At 34.3% G+C, this 20,069-nt stretch overlaps 1 protein-coding gene across 3 annotated transcripts in view; it reads left to right on the top strand.

The window, feature by feature from the left end:
* The window catches only part of PCDH17 (protocadherin 17), a 93,351-nt gene extending 73,959 nt beyond the window's left edge, over nt 1-19,392 (top strand). For 2 of the 3 annotated variants that reach the window (XM_037526795.2, XM_037526794.2), the window contains exon 4: nt 18,462-19,392. In XM_037526795.2, coding sequence (XP_037382692.1) covers nt 18,462-19,144 — 683 coding nt within the window. In that variant the 3' untranslated portion in view covers nt 19,145-19,392. Of the gene's footprint in view, nt 1-3,369; nt 3,551-18,461 lie in introns of those variants that run through there. The other variant, XM_054701836.1, reaches the window with a different exon arrangement.
* Nucleotides 19,393-20,069: the final 677 nt, after the last annotated feature.

Below are 20,069 nucleotides of genomic sequence, written 5' to 3'. Positions count from 1 at the left end.
AAAATTTAGTGATGGAATAGACATAGGATAGACTTACTCACCTGAAAGTGAAAAAATGGAAGGACTAAGGGATAGTAGTTTAAAAGAAGTGGACTACACAGCATGGCAAATTCCATTAAGTTTCAAGGCCTGAGAGTAATCCTTTTGGTTTTATTTTGTCTTATCCTTTATCCTTTAATCTTTCTTTGCTCTCTAGGGAAATAATTGCCCTTCCTAGTCCCTGTGTCTGTGACTGTTCCATGGGACTGTTCCACTCATTTTGTTGCATTACTGTCCTTTCAGTCCGTGTTGACCATGTTTGTTTGTTTTTTTAAAGATTTATTTATGCATATACAAGAACTAGGGTACAGGCCAGAGGTGTGGGGGCTGAGAAGATTCACCAGAGACAGAGTGGGGAATAGAACAGGCAGACTGACTGAAATATACTGCTGAAGGGAGCAGTGGGGGAGTCAGGAGAAGTGTGCTGCACCATGTGGGTTGCTCCCCAGCTGGGGATCAAACTCATGCTACAGTGGCTGCAGATAGCTTCATAGGTTGTGTCTTATCCCCTTGTGCCACCAGAGAGGCCTCATGTTGACAATGTTTTTACTACAGAAAATGCTCAAAATTTTTGTATTCTGGCATGTTGAGAGCATCCACACTGTTAGACAAGATGGTGTCCATAGATCCTGCTTCCAAAACCCCATCTTCAATCCTGACTTCTTTTGAGATAGTTGATTTGACCCATAAATCACATGCCTAATCTCTGTAACAACTGGCTATCCAGCCACACTGATGTCCTTGTTTCCAAAACATTTTATTTGGATAAGCAGAGAATTTTTCAAAGTATGTCCTGGTTCTTTTTGCTCCTTTATTTCACTCAATCTCTTTCTCCTTACATGTTTCTATAACCAGAAAGAGAAACCAAGCCACATCTTTTACACTTTGCTTGGTAAGCTTCTTAGCTAAATACACAAGTTCATTATTTATACATTTTATTTTCCATGTAACAAAGTGGCCAAGTTTTCTGCGACTTTTTAGTATTACTTTCCAATGTCTATCTGAGACTTCATGAAAAGCATCTTTTATATTCATATTTTTGTCTACTTTTTATTCGTGGTGACAGCAGTATATGTACCTTCTAAGATGGTGAGTGCTTTCTCCAAAGCTCTCCTCACTTCTTTTTGAGTCTTCATCAGAATCACCTTGAATGTTTGTATTTCTCCCAATCATCTCTTTAAGGAAATCTAGGTTCTTTTTCTTTTCATCATGAATCCCAAAACCTTCAGTTTCTACCCATTAACCAATTCCAAAGTCCCTTACACATTTTTAAGTATTTCTCACAGCAACATCCCACTTCTTGGTACCAAAATCAGTATGGGTTTCTAGAGCTGTCATAACACAAAACTGTGAACTGGGTGGCTTTAAAATAACAGAAACTTGTTCAATCTCAATTCTGGAAACTTGAAATCCAAAATGAAGGTCTTGGCAGGGACAGGTGCTCTGATGACTCCAGGGGAGGATTCTTTGTCTCCAGTTTGCTTCTGGTGATGACTAGCAATCTTAGACACAACATTCCAACATCTATTTCTATCTTCACATGGTATTTTCCCTCTGTGCTGTCTCTGTGTCTTAGATTTCTCTTCTTATAAGGACACCAGACTTTGGGATAGGGCCCATTCTTATCTTCTATGACTTCATCATAAGTAATTACATCTATAAGGACCTTATTTCCAATAAGGTGGTATTTTGATGTTTGGGTGTATATGAGTATTGGCAGGACAATGTCTAACCCAATGCACAGTCTGAAACTATTTTTTCCCTCCAGTTTGAATGTGTATATTTTTCTGAATTTTCTATCTCATTGATATTAACATAATAATTAAATATATATGAGCTATTTTGACGATATCTAAAATATATTAGCTATTGGTTTCTGAATTTGGATTATTATCAAGTGAATATAAAATTCATTTTACATAGTAAAATGGTCAGTGGATAGGGGAAACTCCAATTTTTGGTAGGATTAAAAATTTAAGAGAATTGCATCAAATCCACAAACAGGCAAACAAGTTTGGAAACAAAATTAAGAATAAATGAATGTTGTAGACAATAAATTTTTCTTCATATGTATTTTGCAAGGCTAAATTGTCTCTTCAGAATTTTAAATTGAACATAATAGCAAGATAACTCCATTCCCCTAAACAAATATACTGCATATTTTGTATTCTCTTTACTGCATTAAATATCACAATAGGCATCACTTAAACATGTGCATGAGGCAGACTTATTTTCAGGTGTTTCCATCTGTTGTGGGAATATACTTTAAGAATAGGAAAGAAACATACACAAATTAAACACAAAGCCAGGGGAAGAAAGGAAAAAAGTGAAAGAAACATCTGCAGGGCAACAGTGCGTAAAAGATGTTTGAGCTGCCTGTTATTAACTACTCAACCTGTTTTACATTGGAATCCTGCAAATTACATTCCAGGGAGGGGCAAACAACAGATGTTGAATAAAGGTTGAAAAGAAGAAAATGAGACTATTTTAAAAATAAAGCTACTTTTGCTCACCAACAGGGTCTTTTTTATTTTTGGCAGGCCTTTTTGATTTTAGCAATAATTTTTATAGTCACTGCACATTTCGGCAACATTAATACAAATACAATGTTCTTTTTTTTCAGTCTAAGAAATTGATCAATTGTATACATCCACAAAATACCTAAGTTACAGGTTCATAAAACCAAAACAAAATATTACAAAAAATGCTTTATGTCAGGTTTAAAAAAAGCACAAATTGTTAGAAAAATATATAAATGTACATATAAGTATATATGTTTATATTTCTCATTCCTGAAGTCATATACTGTTAAAAATTGAAGATTCCTATGTGAACAGTAAAATGCTAAATTATAGTCATTGCTTTGAATTCCAGACATTATGTATTGTGTAGCTAATATTAAGAAACAATGAAAGTTTTTGTTTAAATCTTGATCTCTAGGGATATAAAAGAATAGACTGTTTACAACTTCAATTTTGGTGGGCTGCTTGTTTACATCTTCTCCCCACTATTGCCAAAAACTATTTTATTTAAGATAAGTGATTCCATCACCATCACCAGAGCCTTTTTGCCCCTGACCTAGGCAGCTATATTGTTATTTTGGTCTGTTTCTATCTATCTAAACTGAAGTACTCCAAAAAAGCAATTTTCTTCCAATAAGACTAAGTCTTATGTATCTGGGGAAATACAGTGTCCATACCTTTTAGGAATTGATCAATTTAAATAATTTTAATATGAAAGTTAAAATCAATAGAGCATTCATGATTCAGTTGGCCCTTTTTACCCATTTGGTTTTTCTATTTGTTAACTAAAAATATTTTATTTTTCAAGCATTCCCGACTTTGCTTTCCTTTGCTATCCTCACCCTACACACCATCACAAGTAGACTTCAGTCTGTTGATCTGCTTCCTCCAGGTGAGCAATTTCTTCATCTGCTAGCTTTCTTCTCTGTGATCTGCATTTTACTTGTTAGATGATGGCACTCATAAAACTATACACACATCGATGTTAATGGATATATAAATATATGTGCATATGTATACACATAGATATAGATTTCCATACAGAACATGTAATTTCCTTAAAGGGTAATAGCATAGCAAATAATTTATTCTATTACAGCTGCATCGATACTATTAGTATTTTGGGAAGAGCTGTGTAGTGAGCATTAAGGATTGAAAAGAGACTAGAAATGTTTCTTTATATTGGGGTTTTTCTTATTCTTATGTGAGTATGTGGCCCAGTTCTTAATTACTTAATATAAAAAAAAAAAACTATCACATGTACTAATGTCACTGTGGAGGTGGTATAGGAAATGTTAAAGGAGAAATTGATGGAATGGAATGTGGGCTGGTACAGAAAAGGGAAAATGACTATTTTTTCTTGGATGTTAGTTGTGGTTGTTTAACAATTTGCTTCACTGTTACATCTGAAGACTTTGATTTGAGAAAGTGCATCGCCAAATACTTTAAGTTTTTTTGTCAAACAACTGCACTCCATACTAGAGAAATATTATTTTGTGGAAACATATTAATGCATCTTTACACATTATTTCATAAAGTCTTTGCATATCACTCTAATATAGATTCTTAGAGGCAGGGCAGTATAAAATTCATATAAATTAAATTAAAACAGTGAGACTCAATGTTAAAATCCTCTGAAATCAATAAATTTTGCCAGTATATTTTAATATCTCTAAAATGTATGTGACTCAGATAATCTTGGAAAGCACATTTAAATTTGAAATAATGGATAGATTAAGTGAAATGCAGAAAAGGGTATCTTGCTTAGGAGAAATTTTAACTCACCACATATTTTTATATGTCTGGATTATATGTAGTTAAAGTCTTTGAACCTTTGAATGCTTTTGAGAGATTTGGTTTTTGAGCAGTTTAGTCTTTGCATAAGAAAATCTAGCCAGTGGAGAAAATTATTATATCAGGTTGTTTTTGTGCTTGAAAAATATACATGTATGTTATAACAATCTAAGAACCACTGCTATATTTATTTGGGTTGCTTTACTCATGCAAAGAAAAGCAAATAGGTTTGTGGTATTTTCTGTATGGAAACAGGGAAGAAAATATTAGAGAAGACCTTAAACATATAACATTAGGTTAGGAAAGCTCTGTTTGTTCCTGATTTTGGGGGGATGTGGTAGGAAGTTTGACAACATGTAAGTGAATACATGTGCAACTACTTTTATGTATAACTTCTCTCTATATCCAGTCGTGATTTCACATTCAGTTTTATCTGTTGGGGAAAAGAAATCTTATTTTTCAACTCTAAATATTAAATTCAATACTGACATTTATACTCATAAAACATTTTAATTTTTAGGGTGTAATTTTCTGTGCATCATTTTATGTGTTCATAAAAATCTCTCTCATGGTTTGACATCATTTTCTGCTCTTACACACTGGCATGTGCCCTGATGTATGTACACGTGTGTGCATGCATACACCTGCACTTTACCAGTGGTCATTAACCAGCTTGAAACAGAGCCAGCTGGACTCTTGGCTGGCTGGTCACAAGGAAAGCCAGAAGTCATTCTTAGGTGGATTTATTTTTTATATCACTAAATGGTTCTAGAACCCATTTTTCTCTTAGGAAAATCTTCTTCCATTCATTTCCTTCTAGCATAAGAATGTGCTTTTTCATCATATATACAAAGGCACATACATAAGGATTTGTGTGCTTACTATTTAGTTGTATTCTTTGTTGATAATTATCCAACATATTTGAATTTATTTCAAAGCATATATTTTTTCATTTAAAGTATCAAAATAGTGAAATTTATGATTCTTTTCTATTAATTTATATTCTATAATGAAAGTTTACAATTTAGAGCTCTATTGGAGTTTACAGAGTGCAGTTTTTTCTCTTTCTGTATATGTGTATATAAATATTATTTTTTGATTATTATAAAAGAATTATAATCATTTTATATGTGAGGTTAAACATAATCAGAATTTTATCTTCTTCATTTGTTTAAATCATTATTACTTTCCAAGAACCTGGATCATATAGACATAACCTATGTGTTTGTGGGTTATGATAGGCTAATGAGTATGTTAGATTATGTACATTTTAAATAAATACTTAATCTCACAATATATTAGTATTTGGAATTTTATGAGAATTTTATGTTGATACATGTGTCTTTCAATAATAAAACAACCATACCCAAATAACCAGGAGATATCTGTATTATAAGTATTTCTAATTTATTCCATTTTGCAAAAATTCTTAACTACAATAATTTTATTTGCAATAATAATTTACGTAATTTTCTTGCGTGATCATATATATTTTACCTACATGTATAAAATAAATATTAAAATACTTTACTCTGTTTGCTTAACTAAGTGACTAAACTTAATTTGGTTTCAGTTGCACTATGAATTTTAATGCTGTTTAATTTTATATCAAAGAACAAACTTAACCTGAAGCTGACAAATTAAAATAAGTCACCTAGAAATTTTAGACTAACTTGACACTTTCTCAAGTTCAAGTTTTTCTTTCCTTGGAGCAGACTCTGTGATCCCATCTATGAAGTTAGTATCAGGTATACCTTCTTCAATTGACACAGGTAATTTTAATATTCTAAAAAAAATTTAGGGTTCAGTTAGAAGATTGCTGTCATTTTTCCTTAGCTTGGAAAGAAATTAACTGTGAAAAAAAAAGTGTGCAGATTTGATTTATTAGAACTTTTCAATTTTTTTTTTCTGTAAGGATAACATTTTCTAAAGAATTTATTTGGGATGGATTATGAAGGGCTTTGAAGGACAAACTAAGAAGTTCAGATTATAAACTTTTTCACTAATGATCACGGAGATTTTAAGTAGTTATTCAAAAATAGACTTGGTAGCACAAAGGATCACTTCTTTCTAAGACTGAATATATACACTTTTAAATGGAAAAACTCAAATATATCATGCCTAAATTTAAAAGACTATCTCAATGAATTTGCCCTGTGATGTCAGTATGAATTTCCTTTTAGATTAGATTTAGATTACAAGATGAAATGGAATCTCATACATTTATTTCCCTGTTATTATTACTCATGGAAAATGCACTTTGCTTTTATCATCTGTCCTTTGTTTCTGGCATGGTTGTCAATTAAATCATAGACAGTACTATCCAACATAAGAATGTATCTAAAAGACATTTTTTAAATTGCATAATAATTTTTTAAATTGCATAAAAATTACATAATATATGGTGTGTTTTCATATTTTTCCCATAATTTTTATATGTTGATAACATTGATTTACAATAGTGGATATGATTTAAAGGAATAGGTTCACCTACCACCACAGCACCCATGATCTTCCACCATAGTCCACTGTGCATTCTCACCCTTTTGTTCAGCACCTACTACCCTCCCTGCTCTGGTAGCTTCAATTCTGCAGTCATATTTGTAAGGTTTATTTGGTTTAGTTTTGTCTGTTCTTTGTTTTGTTTCTTTATATACCACATATGAGTGAAATCATTCGGTGTTTGTCTTTCTTTTTCAAATTTATTTTATTTAGCACAATCCCCTTCAATTCCATCCCTGTTGTCACAAATGGCAAAATTTCATCTCTTTTTATAGCTAAGTCATATACCATTGTGTACATATGTCACTTCTTTTTCTTATCTCTCTTTGGGCACTTAGGTTGCTTCTATAGCATGGATGTTGTAAATCGGTCTGCCAAGAACAAAAGAGTGCATATATCCCTTCAAATTGGTGTTTTTGCATTCCTTGAACGAATATCAGGGAATGAAATTGCTGGATCATTAGGTTGTTCTATTTTTAATATTTGAGGAACATCCGTACTGTTTTTCATAGGGTCTAGACTAACCTACATTCTTACCAACAGTGTAGGAGGGTTCCTTCTTTTCCACACCCTTGTCAAAATGTTCATTACTTATCACCCACGAAATGCAAATGAAAACCCCACTGAGATACCATCTCACATCTGTGAGAATGACTTTCATATTATTTAAAAACATTTTCTCTGATTCAAGTATAGCTTTTTTATATACCTTTTTGACTCTCCATTTCATTACCTAGCAGACTGATCAGAGGCCCATATCTCCTACCTTTTCATATCTGAGTTTCTCATTATTGTTTCCTAATTTCTTCACTGCTCCAGTGTATTCTAATGATTGCACAATGTTAAAGCTGTTACTAGAAAAATGGCTTGTCATTGCCAGTAAAACCTATTACAAGAAACATTTCTGTATATTTACTCTAGAACCTGGCTATTGAGTGTATTGATTTTGCTTAAATTTTCATTCTTGGGATGAACCAATCATACAGGATAAAAAACACAGGCTTCCAATAAGCTTACAACACACTAAAGATAATGAGAGCAGAATGGTTTTAGAGCAGTAATTCCAAGAACAGACTTTATTTAAAATGTCAATTATCTTTCCTTTTCTACTCTTTATATAGTTTTAAACTGTCTATAATAAATAATAACAATAATGGTGGTATTATTAGCAGCGTGGTGGTAAAATTGTTTTATTAAGAGTGAGACCAAATTTTTCAGTTTCAAACTGCCCATACTTTACTCTAAAACTACGTTTGGACACTATTTTCTTTTTCTTTTTCTTTTTTATTGTGGTAGTGTTAGTGCACAGAGAACTTTCAGGAAGACTTCTTTTTCCAGGAGGTATTTTGGTAAAGACATATATTTATTATCATTTGTGTATGTGTATATATGTGCACATGTAACTTCAATTATTTTTAATTGTAATATAAATGATTATTATAAGACTCATTTTGTAGGGAAGCAAAATTTCAAATATATTTTCCTTTAAATCTTAAAATATCTTTTGTATTATTTCTTTAAGAATATTATATTTAAAAAATATCCATTTGACAACACATTCTTTTAACTATATCCATCTAATTTAAGGTAACTTAATTGAACCTTTAGGCCTATCTCTAGAGTACTATGAATTTAACAGGCAGCTTTTGGAGACTAGAATGCCATTAAAATATAAAAACACTAAAAATCTTTCTTAGAAATCCATTTTCTGGGACTTCCAAATCCTCTCGAAAAGCATTGGTTACAAATAATAAGCAGGGGAGGTTTAGTCGTATCTGAATTAATTCAGTATTCTGAGGGTGCTAAAAATGATACCCAATTCTGTTTACTTGTCTCTGACAATTGAAGACAAACAAGTGGTAGAAACAAGATACACAACAGGATTTAGGCTGGTAAATAGATATATATCCCAATAGAAATCAGATAGCAGGCATGAGAACAAAACACTAATAAGACTATCTGGCTTGCTTCTGACAAAGAGTTTGCCTTAATAGGCATGTTTTCATTGACCTTCCTTACAGGATTACCACTCTACTCAGAGGATGACTTGAATTTTCAATGTATTCATCCATGTCATCAAAAATGGTGTCATTATCGGAGATGGGGTTAGCTTACGGAGGCAATACAAGCAGGAAGAAAACATCCTCTCTCAAGATGAAGAATAGTAGCATATTTAAATAGTCTTGGGTCTGAAATTCACAGTATTATTTAAGTTGCTAGAATTTTAAATTTGTCCTTGTAAACCAAACAGCTTTTACTAACTATCGCATGCTGGAGCATAGGTTTCTCACTGCATGTAAATTAGATTCTTTTGGAAGCTGCATTAACCCTTTTAAGACTCTAAAAGTGTAAGAATTTATTAATAAATTTATATGTTGATGATGCATTCAGATAAATATAAGATTTTGGTTTTTTTAAAAACAAAGGAGACTGACACATTAGTCACAAAAATACAATAGAAGAAAATTAGGACAAATAGAGAAATCTAAGAGAGAAAAAAGAAATTTAAAGATGTTGAGGTGTGGGTTTTCAGTATATTTACTCTTCTCCATAATTTAAAATTTAAAGAGGTGATTATTTAAACATAAGCTTCAAATTCAGTAACAGTGTCACTGGTTTAAAAAATTCTCTAAGGGAGGAATAGTCTGACCATATTGCAGAGTACTATATGTCAGGCAGGATTTATTCGACTTATTTCAAATAGTACCCTTGATAATAAATAGAAAATTTTAGATTTTTATATAAACATGATTTTTAACAGAACTGATGTTTCCTTAAACACTGTATATTTATTACACATAACTTCATCTAGGTCCCAAGGTCATTATGAAAGCTGACATTATAGCCTCATAAGTGAATCATTTTTGAAAGGAGTAAAATGTAAGGATTAGTTATTTCTATTATAGATTACTAATAGTATTTGATTCCTTTTAAATTTATTTTTCCTTTACATCAATGACAGCATTTTGTTCAAACTGAGAAGTGTTTTTTGAGTGTGTTTTGTGTACTCCAGGAATGGAGTATGAATTAATATACTTTGGTATCAGTGTTTTGATCCTCAGGGGAGTATAAGAGTCTTAAGGAGGCAAGCAATTTAAAAAATAGTAAATAGGGCCTCCCCGGTGGCGCAGCGGTTGAGCGCTGGGTTGCGAAGCTGCCCGTGGCCTCTGCGGCGCCGGTTCGATCCCCGGCTGCTCCCCGGCCACCGGCGGAGGATCCCACATGGCGCGCAGACCTCTCCTGCCGCCCGCTGCTCCCCTCAGCAGTGTACTTCAGTCCTTCTGCCTGCTCTGCTCCCCACTCTGGCTCTGGTGAATTCTCTCACCCTCCCGCGCTTCTGACTGTACCCAGTGCATGTATAAACAAAACAAACAAACAAACAAACAAAAAAAAAAAGCCTAAAAAAAAAAAATAAATAAAAAATAGTAAATATTAGGGAGTAAAGCTAGAATATATAATTTAATAGAAAATGGTGGCAATATCTTCATCTAAAACTGAAAAGCTTATTTTGGAAAACATTTTCAGAATTTCCTTGAGTTATTTATTCTTCCTGTGGTCCAGAATCAGCTTGGACAGATTTCTGAAATTCAACATCTAATTCAGTTGTGGCTGTTCTTTCCTTGTAGGAATATTCCTTACCACTCTCCTAGATACTTATAAGGATCTTCATTTCTGTAGACCTTTCCTTTTTGGCCTTCTAAAAGAATCCTTTAATCTTTCACATGTGATCATATGTGGTATTATGGTTAGAAAAAACATTAGAAAATTTGAGAGAAGGAAGAGAGTTAAAATAAGTGTAGGAAGAATTTTTTTCTAATGCTGAATTATAAAATCAAGGTTATACTACTAATATAAAATACCAGTTAAATCACCATGCATTAAGACCAAATTTTTTATAAGTGGAATGTGATGTAAACAGAAAAGCAAGCTTGTGTTTGGAATGACTGTCAGTGAATTAGCACACCAGGTCTTTCTGTGGTACTTAATTCATTCTTACCTTATAAATGATTGCATATAGTTCTCTAAACTAACTGTTGAGCTGCACGCATCTGATTCTCCCACAGAATTTGAGCTGTCCTTACTCTGGTGGAGCATTGGAGATTTATTGCTTTTCTTTGAGAAGCACTGTCACAAAACTTTTCTCAAAGAAAATACACAATTCGTTTATTTCAGTATTAAACTTCAGAGCCAATTATCCTAAGGGTACGTGTAAAGAAAGAGATGGCCCCATTTATCTGTGCCTTCATGTCCAAGCATCTGCTGCTGCTCTAGGTGATGGCTATGTCTACAATTGAGAATTGGGGGAGGGACACAACTAAATTTTGAATGTTAATCTCAGAACAGCGTGCCTTGGGGTATAATTATTTTCATGCCATAGGTTTCTAGTGGATGATTTAGATTCTCATTTTATATGTGTGTGTGTGTGAGTGTGTGTGTATTCCTGTCACCAGATTAAGTGTCCTTATATCCTTCAGTATGCTTCAATTTAATTTTGTTTTCTTCATGTCAGAGCATTATTCTGTGTAGTCAATGTATATGCCAGAAAATTTATTCTGGTAGATGTGGTACTATGTCCAAAAAGTCACACTCATATAACTGTCCCTGAAGGTGTGCAGGTGCACTGAATATTCCATGTGCTCCAGATACCCAGCTGTGATTGAATTCCATTGAATGTGATATAGGCAAGTGGTTTCTGGTGTCTGAATGCAACCGTGGCAATATATTCAGAAGCATTGTACGATGCAGGTGCACACTAGAGGATTGGCACTTCAAAGTTGCTATGCTTTAACTATTTGATAGTATTATACTAACTTCCTCTTTGTATATTTGTTGTTGTGTGATTGGTAAAATGACATAGATACCCATGCACGAGTGAGAAACAAAGGAGCTCAGTGGAACAGATGAAAGGACGCTTAGCTAAAAAATGTGATTGGTTCCCTGATGCCACATTTTGCCTTAACCATCTCTTTTCAACCCCACATAAGAGATACACCAAGCTTATTAAAAATAATACTCATTTTAGGCTTGGTATTCTCGTGGACACCTACCAGAAGAAGAAGTTACATTATAAAACCGTAAGAATATCCCTTTCCTTTCTAGTCTGACTGAGGGGGAAAAAATGATATAGCTTTCCAGTACTGTCTTTAGAAATTATATTGAAAGTGAAATTTTTCTCCTCTCATAGAGAGTGAAATAAGAAGGTTTATTTTTAACTAATGTGTCATTAAGTAGGACATAGAAATCACAAATGAAAATAACTCGAATGAATATAGGTTGATACGATGCCATGTATATGAAGTGATTCATAAGTGAATAATAATCAACGTGGCCAAAAAAAGAAAGAACTGTTTATGACAGAGAAGTGTCAGTTCACAGGATATTGTAAATCATGTCAATTTCCTGAAAGAAAAATTATCTTAGAGGTTTTTTGGACTGTATTCTGTTAAGTTTTATATTTTAGTATTGATGTTTTTCTCTGGTATGTTAGAATTTATTTGGATAATTTACAACTTGTATTCACATAGAAATTGTGTGTGTGTGTGTGTGTGTGCGCGCGCACACTCGGAGAGAAAAAAAGACGGTAAAAGCAAGCTGTGTTTACATCATTAAAATCTTTCAGTAGAAACTGGTAAACGTTGAACTCCTAGTCTAAGGTCTTGACTGTTACTGCTTGCTGTTAGGTCATCTGTGCTGGTGCCTAGTTGAGATGCTATAGAGTTAATCTCCAGATCACTTATGCCAGCCAGAAATAGAGAAGGGTACCTGCTCTGTGCTTTTCCAGACGGCTAATTAGATGTTATGAAAGCTTATGTTGTTGAAAGAAGGTAAATTAGAAATAAAAAAGAAAAAATGGGAACAAATAAAAAGTGGACTTCCATTTATAGAGTTGTCTACTTGGAAACAACCCTAATTTTAAGATGCTGCTAGAAACAGTAGCAAATACTCTGTTAATAGAAGAGCACTATTCCTATTTAAAGCTATTTACAGAGCAGAGCTAAAACTATTTTGTTGACAGTCAAATAGCAGAGAACACAACTCTCAAATAGCCTTCTGTGGCACATAGGAACACCTTGCTGATACCCTGACATAAGGATTTGGTTTTTGAATGACTAAAACACTGTCATCTAAGTCTTCATTATAAAAATTAAATCAGATGCATGTCTGAAATCTGATGCTAGAAACTATATGCATATTTTCAGATGTACAAATATGTGAGCTCCGGAGACAGCAGGCAAATTTGAAACTAAGGAAATCCTTTTATGTTTTCTAATATTTCCCTAAGTGGTAACAAATTAGTTGCCAAGTATCTCTCTTCTTCAGATAATTTGGTAAAGTGTTTTGAAGACCAGGAAAATAAGCTTAACTTTTGATTTGTGATAGATTCCTGCCTGTGAGAAGACAGAATATAAGAAAGAGGTAGATGTGCACCTAAGTAAGAAAATGCAAGACTGGTTTCTCCTCTTGTTTCTATGTTTATTTTACCATGAGCACCACCGTCATAACATGTAACAATTGGTCCCTGGATTCTCTAAAATAACTACTTCCAGCAGAGTCTCCCTTAATCTTTGTTAATCCTTTCTGATTTAAGGAGTTCTTTGGCTTCACATTTTAATCTTATGCATAGTAATTATTGACACTGATTTACCCATCCTTGAAATGGCTCTACCCTCATAATAATATATTACATTACAACCTTTGTGTACGATTACACAAATAAAATAATTGAGAGCAGATAATTTTATGCTTTACCTAATTTTTTTTTTTTCTTCACAGAGATGTAATTTAGTATAAGTCCACAACGCCAGTTCTTTTGATCGGATGTTTTGGCAAAATGATTGCTTGCCGAATGTCTCTCAGAGTGTGATTAAACTGATTAGTCTAGGTTAAAAAAAGAGTGAGTGAGACATTTTAGATTATCAGTCGCTGTCAATAAGAAGATTTCAGGAATCTTTATGTTTAACTCAATTTGAATTACATAAATTTTTAAAACGAAAGGTAGACAAGTTGTGCATTCTATCATAGAATTTGCAGCCATAGTTGTAAGGCAAAGGGAAAATTAAAGTGTTATTTGTTGGTGATTTTAATTCAAAAGATTCATATATACATGTTTTATTTATGTGTGTGTGTATATGTTCCTTGGATTATGTAATACTTCCCTGTGCATGCTCTTGATTCACTCATCTTTTCTTGTGCCAATTACTGATAGTTAATTTTCAGGAATGCTTTGGATATATATTCAAATTAAAAGGTTTTTTTGTCAATATTCTGGAGACAGGGCCTCCCCTGGTGACACAGGCGGTTGAGCACAGTGCTGTGAAGCTATCTGTGGCTTCTGCAGCACCGGTTCGATTCCCGGCTAGTCAGGGAGAAATCCACATGGCAAGACAGACCTCTCCTGTCGTGCCTGCTGCTCCCCTCAGCAGTGTATTTCGTCAGTCTGCCTGTTCTGTTCCCCACTCTCTCTCTGGTAAATCCTCTCACCCTCCCGGGCATCTGGCCTGTACCCTGGTTCTTGTATGCATGACTATGTAAATCTAAAAAAAAAATCCTAATATTTATAAAAAACAATATTCTGGAGAGAGCTCAATATTATACAACACATGAAATACTTGTCTATGTATGTTTGTGTGATTTATGGCATATGAACTGCATGGACTACAGTCATTGAGTTACCTTTATACCATTTACAAAAAAAATCATATAAATTAAGATACAAAATTGAACTCATTAAGGTTATTGTGTTTAGATAACTCCCTTTGGGAATTTATATAATAGATGTGGCTATAGGAGTAAAGAAAGTGATCCTTAATACTAAACAAGTATATAAATTTATCTGACTGTCATATGACCCTTCAGGGAATAATACATTTAAAAAATTAGACACTGTAAACTTTCCCTAAAGGCAGAAATGCCCAGAGTTCCAGCTGTTAGACTTCAGAATTGTTTTCTCTTTGCAATATAAACATGATTAGCAGTTTCTATCATCTGCATACCATTTAGATTATAGTATCTTTCTTGGCATAGCGTACAATTTGAGAAAGAGTAAATATCGTATTGAGGAAAGAATAAAAATGTGTGTAATAATTTCTTCATTCTCCCAGATTGGTCTGGTAGAAAAAAGTGAATCTTGGATTAATTTTGCTTTGATTTCTTCTGCCCAGCATCACTGAAATTTTTTTCTATATCTAGTCTATGCAATCATAGCTATCTAGACAATTCATTTGCCTTTTATCTCTATAGCCTGTATTTAATATATCTATTCTGGTATTCATTCTCCTTAAGGTACAGAAAGAAGTTTGATTATCTACCTTTCTAATTCAGGAGCTGGAGGAACAGATGTCACACACTAATTATTACATACTTAGCTTCGTTTTTTAAACTAATCTTTATTTTCTTACATTGTTGTTTATTTTTGTACAATATTTGATTTCTCTCCTCAGGTGTAGTTCCTGCAAATCTCCCACCACCATGCCCCCCTGTGTACTGTCACCACAGTCCTTGGGCTTGTCCCTTTCCTGTTTTGACCCCTCTTCCTCTGCTTCCCCTGCTGTGCACCTCAGATATATCGTCTGCCTGCAAGTTCTTCTTTTTTTGACACTTTGGTTTCCCTATATTTCTCCTATACACACTCCTTTTTTTTTTTTAAAGATTTATTTATTTATTTATACAAGCACTGGGTACAGTCAGAAGCACGGGAGGGTGAGAGAAATCACCAGAGCCAGAGCGGGGAGCAGAACAGGCAGACTGATGAAGTACACTGCTGAGGGGAGCAGCGGGCGGCGGGAGAGGTCTGCGCGTCATGTGGGACCCTCGCTGGCAGCTGGGGATAGAACCGGTGTTGCAGAGGCTGCGGGCAGCTTCACAGCCCAGCGCTCAACAGCTGCGCCACCAGGGAGGCCCTATACACACTTCTTGAGGCGATTATAGACGTATATTTGGACGGCACACATGGCAGAAATCTTCCCAGTCCAACTCGTCTCCACTAAACCCCTTCCTGTGGGAAACCTCCCATCCCTCTTGCTCCCTCTTTCCTCCTGCTTTCACTCTAATTTCATTCCTCTCCTTCCTCCTTCCCTTCCATTTTTTCCCTGTCTATTTTTTTCTAGTTAGTCACTCAAATATACTATCTATGTCTCTTGTATGTTCCTACCCATTCATCTATTTATTTCTGTTACTTCAGAAATAATCCCACTCTGTCATGATTTCTTATTTGACCCTTGGTATCTGAAGTTCACTTTGTGCTCAGGATTTCTGCTGCTTCTACAGAAGTGTCCATTCGATTTTCTTCACTGTTCTGTGAACTGCTGCTGTCAAAATTACAGTCTAATTGCAAGGTGAACAGGTTATAATGTATCATAATCAATACTTAAAATTTGCTCCCTAGAATGTGACATAAAGGAGTCAAGTAAAAAGCTGCAGATTTTCAGCAGCAGAGTGCAAACAATCATTTTATGTTGATAGTTTCAAATTCAAGGTCGATTTATACTTTCATACATTCTGCATTATTCTATCTCTTTAACTGTCTTCTTAAATTCATATTGGATTCATTCAATGCTGAGGCTATTTAAATTGCTAAAATGGAAGGCCAATCAATATTGGGTTTTAAAACTGTGTTAGCATATTTCAATGAGAGTGTATAGATCATAAAATGAATATTTTAAAAATCACAGCTATAAAAGATACAAAAGTATTACCAAATAAAGTAGACACTTCTGTCTTTTTTGAAGAAAACTGACTGAATGAAATGATACATATTATTATTTCTAACATCTGCTGACACAGATGTAGAAGTAATATTTACGATCCCTTTCAAAATAGGTAAGGGAAGTAGACACCTGGTATTAAACTTTTTTGATATCTTTTTGCTTTCATTTAGTCTCTGCTCTACTTTAAAGTCATACAAGAAGGTTCCCTAGAATGTGGTATATGCTTAGTTTCTTCTGTTGCTGTCATGTCCATCTGTCAACACCTTTCAAGGCATAGGTAGTATTTGGGTTTGTAGGTGGGTAGTTAGTTTGAGACTGCCTTTCAGCATTCTTGCCTGATTAAATAATAATGTTAACATATTTCACTACTCATAGGTAAGTGTATTTTAAAAATATGATGAAATTAAAATAGAGTCAAGCTACCTAAATACTTTTTTAACATTTCAGAAGTGTGAATGACACATGGTATGAAATACCACAGTATTTTTGTTATCGAGATGTCATTTTGCTTGCTTTCAAAGTTATTTAATCTCATAGGAAATTCTTTTATTCTGAACCCTTTTGAGATAAAACAGGTTGTGGCTTATTGTTTTCTTTCTCAATAAATAATCATATTTATTTAAATATAAATTTTGAAATATAATTTAAATATAAATTCAGGTTTTATATATGTCTTTGAAAATTAATTATAAATTTAGAAAGTTATTGAATTTTTTTGTTTTCTGTTTTAAATACCATCATGTGGACTTTTCCCTTTGTATAAGACACTGTAAATTTGTGGGGATCCTCTTGCATCAATTTAAGGGCAATCCCAAGAGTTCCTAAATGTGCAGGGAATTATATTCCCTTCACATAGAGGAAATTGTAAATATCCTTTCCTGGAAAAAAAAATAGTCCCTGACTTTAAAAGGATCATTAAACTTAAGGGGAACCACCATTTGTAGATGAAAGGGACAACTGGGAAGATTAGTTCAAAGGTATAGGGTAAAAAATGGGTCGTGGGACATTGCAGCTACTGTCATCATGAAGGGATTTTCTTTCCTATTTTCTTGTTCAGCATCTTTGAAATAGAGAGCATTAAAGAATGTTTTATTTAGGTGCTCTTATATGTCAGTTGATAAAACATAGAAGAAAAATTCTCACAAAAACTGTTATCGTTTAAAATAGGAAATCATGATTTGTCATTTATTCTGAGCTGTATCTGTTGGCTAAATCCATTTTCACCTACTTACACCAAAAACAAAAGCTGAAGTGAAGAAAAACAGATTTATATGATCCATAAGCATATCTAATAAAATAGGAATGTGCACTTTTTGACAAGCTTATTCATAACACACTCTGATAGAAAATTCTATTTGCTACTCTCAGTGGGAAGAGACTTCTAAAGGAAACCTTTTCTTACATGACTGTTGCCAATATAACAATTACAAGTGAAACAGGGATAAAACATGAAGGGGAAAAGCACTTTAGGACTTGTTAGGGAAGTTTGCAATCCAGTGGTTTCTGCTATTTGATTTGGAAAAAAATAATCCTGGTAATCTATTTTGATGTTCACTGTTTCCAGGATGGGTTATACAGAACAAAGACTAACTGATATGCTCAGGAGATTAGTTTACAGTGATGTTGTATTCTACAGAGAATGATTCTCCAATGACCACTTTTTACTTCTTCTCAGGCTATGGGAATTCATTAATATCTAGAGAATAGACTTAAATAAAACCATTGTCTCAACCAGCAGCTTTATGCAACCATCCTGAAATGTTTTAATTATTGTTTTCTTTTCTTTTTTAATTAAGAGACCAGAGGTCAAGCAAGCCCACTGAGAGCTGATCGCAGCCTCTGGAAATTTAAAGCAACCCTAATGATTGGATTTGCTGTTTTCTCTTTTGTTTTGCAGAACCGGAAGAGTGTGTTAATTGCACAGATGAATGCCGAGTGCTTGGTCATTCTGACAGGTGTTGGATGCCACAGTTCCCTGCAGCCAATCAGGCTGAAAATGCAGATTACCGCACAAATCTCTTTGTACCCACAGTTGAAGCTAATGTTGAGACTGAGACTTACGAAACTGTGAATCCCACTGGGAAAAAGACTTTTTGTACATTTGGAAAAGACAAGCGAGAGCACACTATTCTCATTGCCAATGTTAAACCTTATTTAAAAGCCAAACGTGCCCTGAGCCCTCTCCTCCAAGAGGTGCCCTCAGCATCAAGCAGCCCAACCAAGGCATGCATCGAGCCTTGCACCTCAACAAAAGGCTCTCTGGATGGTTGTGAAGCAAAACCAGGAACCCTGGCTGAAGCAAGCAGCCAGTACTTGCCCACTGACAGTCAGTACCTGTCACCCAGTAAGCAACCAAGAGACCCTCCATTCATGGCTTCAGATCAGATGGCAAGGGTCTTCGCGGATGTGCATTCAAGAGCCAGCCGGGATTCCAGTGAGATGGGAGCTGTTCTTGAGCAGCTTGACCACCCCAGCAGAGATCTGGGCAGAGAGTCTGTGGATGCAGAGGAAGTCGTGAGAGAAATTGACAAGCTTTTGCAGGACTGCCGGGGAAATGACCCTGTGGCTGTGAGAAAGTGAGGGGAAAAAAAAAAAAAAAGCATTGGCATTTTCTTGTCTCTTCTGTTGATTTAAAAAACTATCCCTTATGGTGACGACCCATTTTACAGGGATGAAGAAAGACCAATGCTACTTTAAGGCTTTTAGTGAACATCTGAAGTGCCCACAAGTATGTTCTTTTCACTGCTGTTTCTTTTACAGAGATAACAATGGTTTTGTTTTGATCAAACTTATATTAGGACAGAATTAATGATGCTCAAAGAGAAAAAGAAAAAAGAGAGAAGACAAAGGAGGATGAGAAGGCGAGTTACCTTTTGACAATCTGTTAGGAAGGTATGCAGCGTGAGAACTGAAGTATTTCTGATCACTTTAAGACTGTCCTCCGTGATTTATGCTGACTTAACTGTTTACCTATAAACCCCATTAAAGCAGGGTCATAATTTGTGATCTGTGGTGGATTTCTAGCAGTCATCACAGGCTTCTACTGAAAGTCCCCAAAAGACCTTGCAGTAGTCCAAGCTACACCAAACATTAACACATATTCGTGGTAAACATTTCTGTATAAAGTTACCTGCCACACATATAAACACAAAGAACATTCCATATCATTAGTCGAAAAAAATTTAAATACTTGGTCATCTGTAAGACACCTCATGTCGTATAAAAGTTAAATGTAAAAAGATATAGTCCATTTTGTCCTGCACACACATAGACTAATTCACTTCACTAAAAGAGAAGAAAATGTAAAGGTTTAAAATGCCTTTTTAGCATTTTAGTGTCCTGGAAACATACAAATAATGATGGATAGATTTTAAATTTGACCTAGAAAAGTTCTGAAAAATAGTTACCACTGAGTGATACTATTCAGAGAAAATTAACGATTAATATGTTTAATTCATTGTGGACACTAAAATAGCTCAGGAAAGTGAAATTGTCTTTGACATAC

The sequence above is a fragment of the Talpa occidentalis genome, unplaced genomic scaffold (genome assembly GCF_014898055.3).
Source record: "Talpa occidentalis isolate TD23 unplaced genomic scaffold, MPIMG_talOcc4v2.1 talOcc4.5, whole genome shotgun sequence".
In the NCBI taxonomy this organism is placed as follows: domain Eukaryota; kingdom Metazoa; phylum Chordata; class Mammalia; order Eulipotyphla; family Talpidae; genus Talpa; species Talpa occidentalis.
Note: the sequence above shows the minus strand (reverse complement) of the source record. Positions and strands in the feature narration are given on the sequence as shown.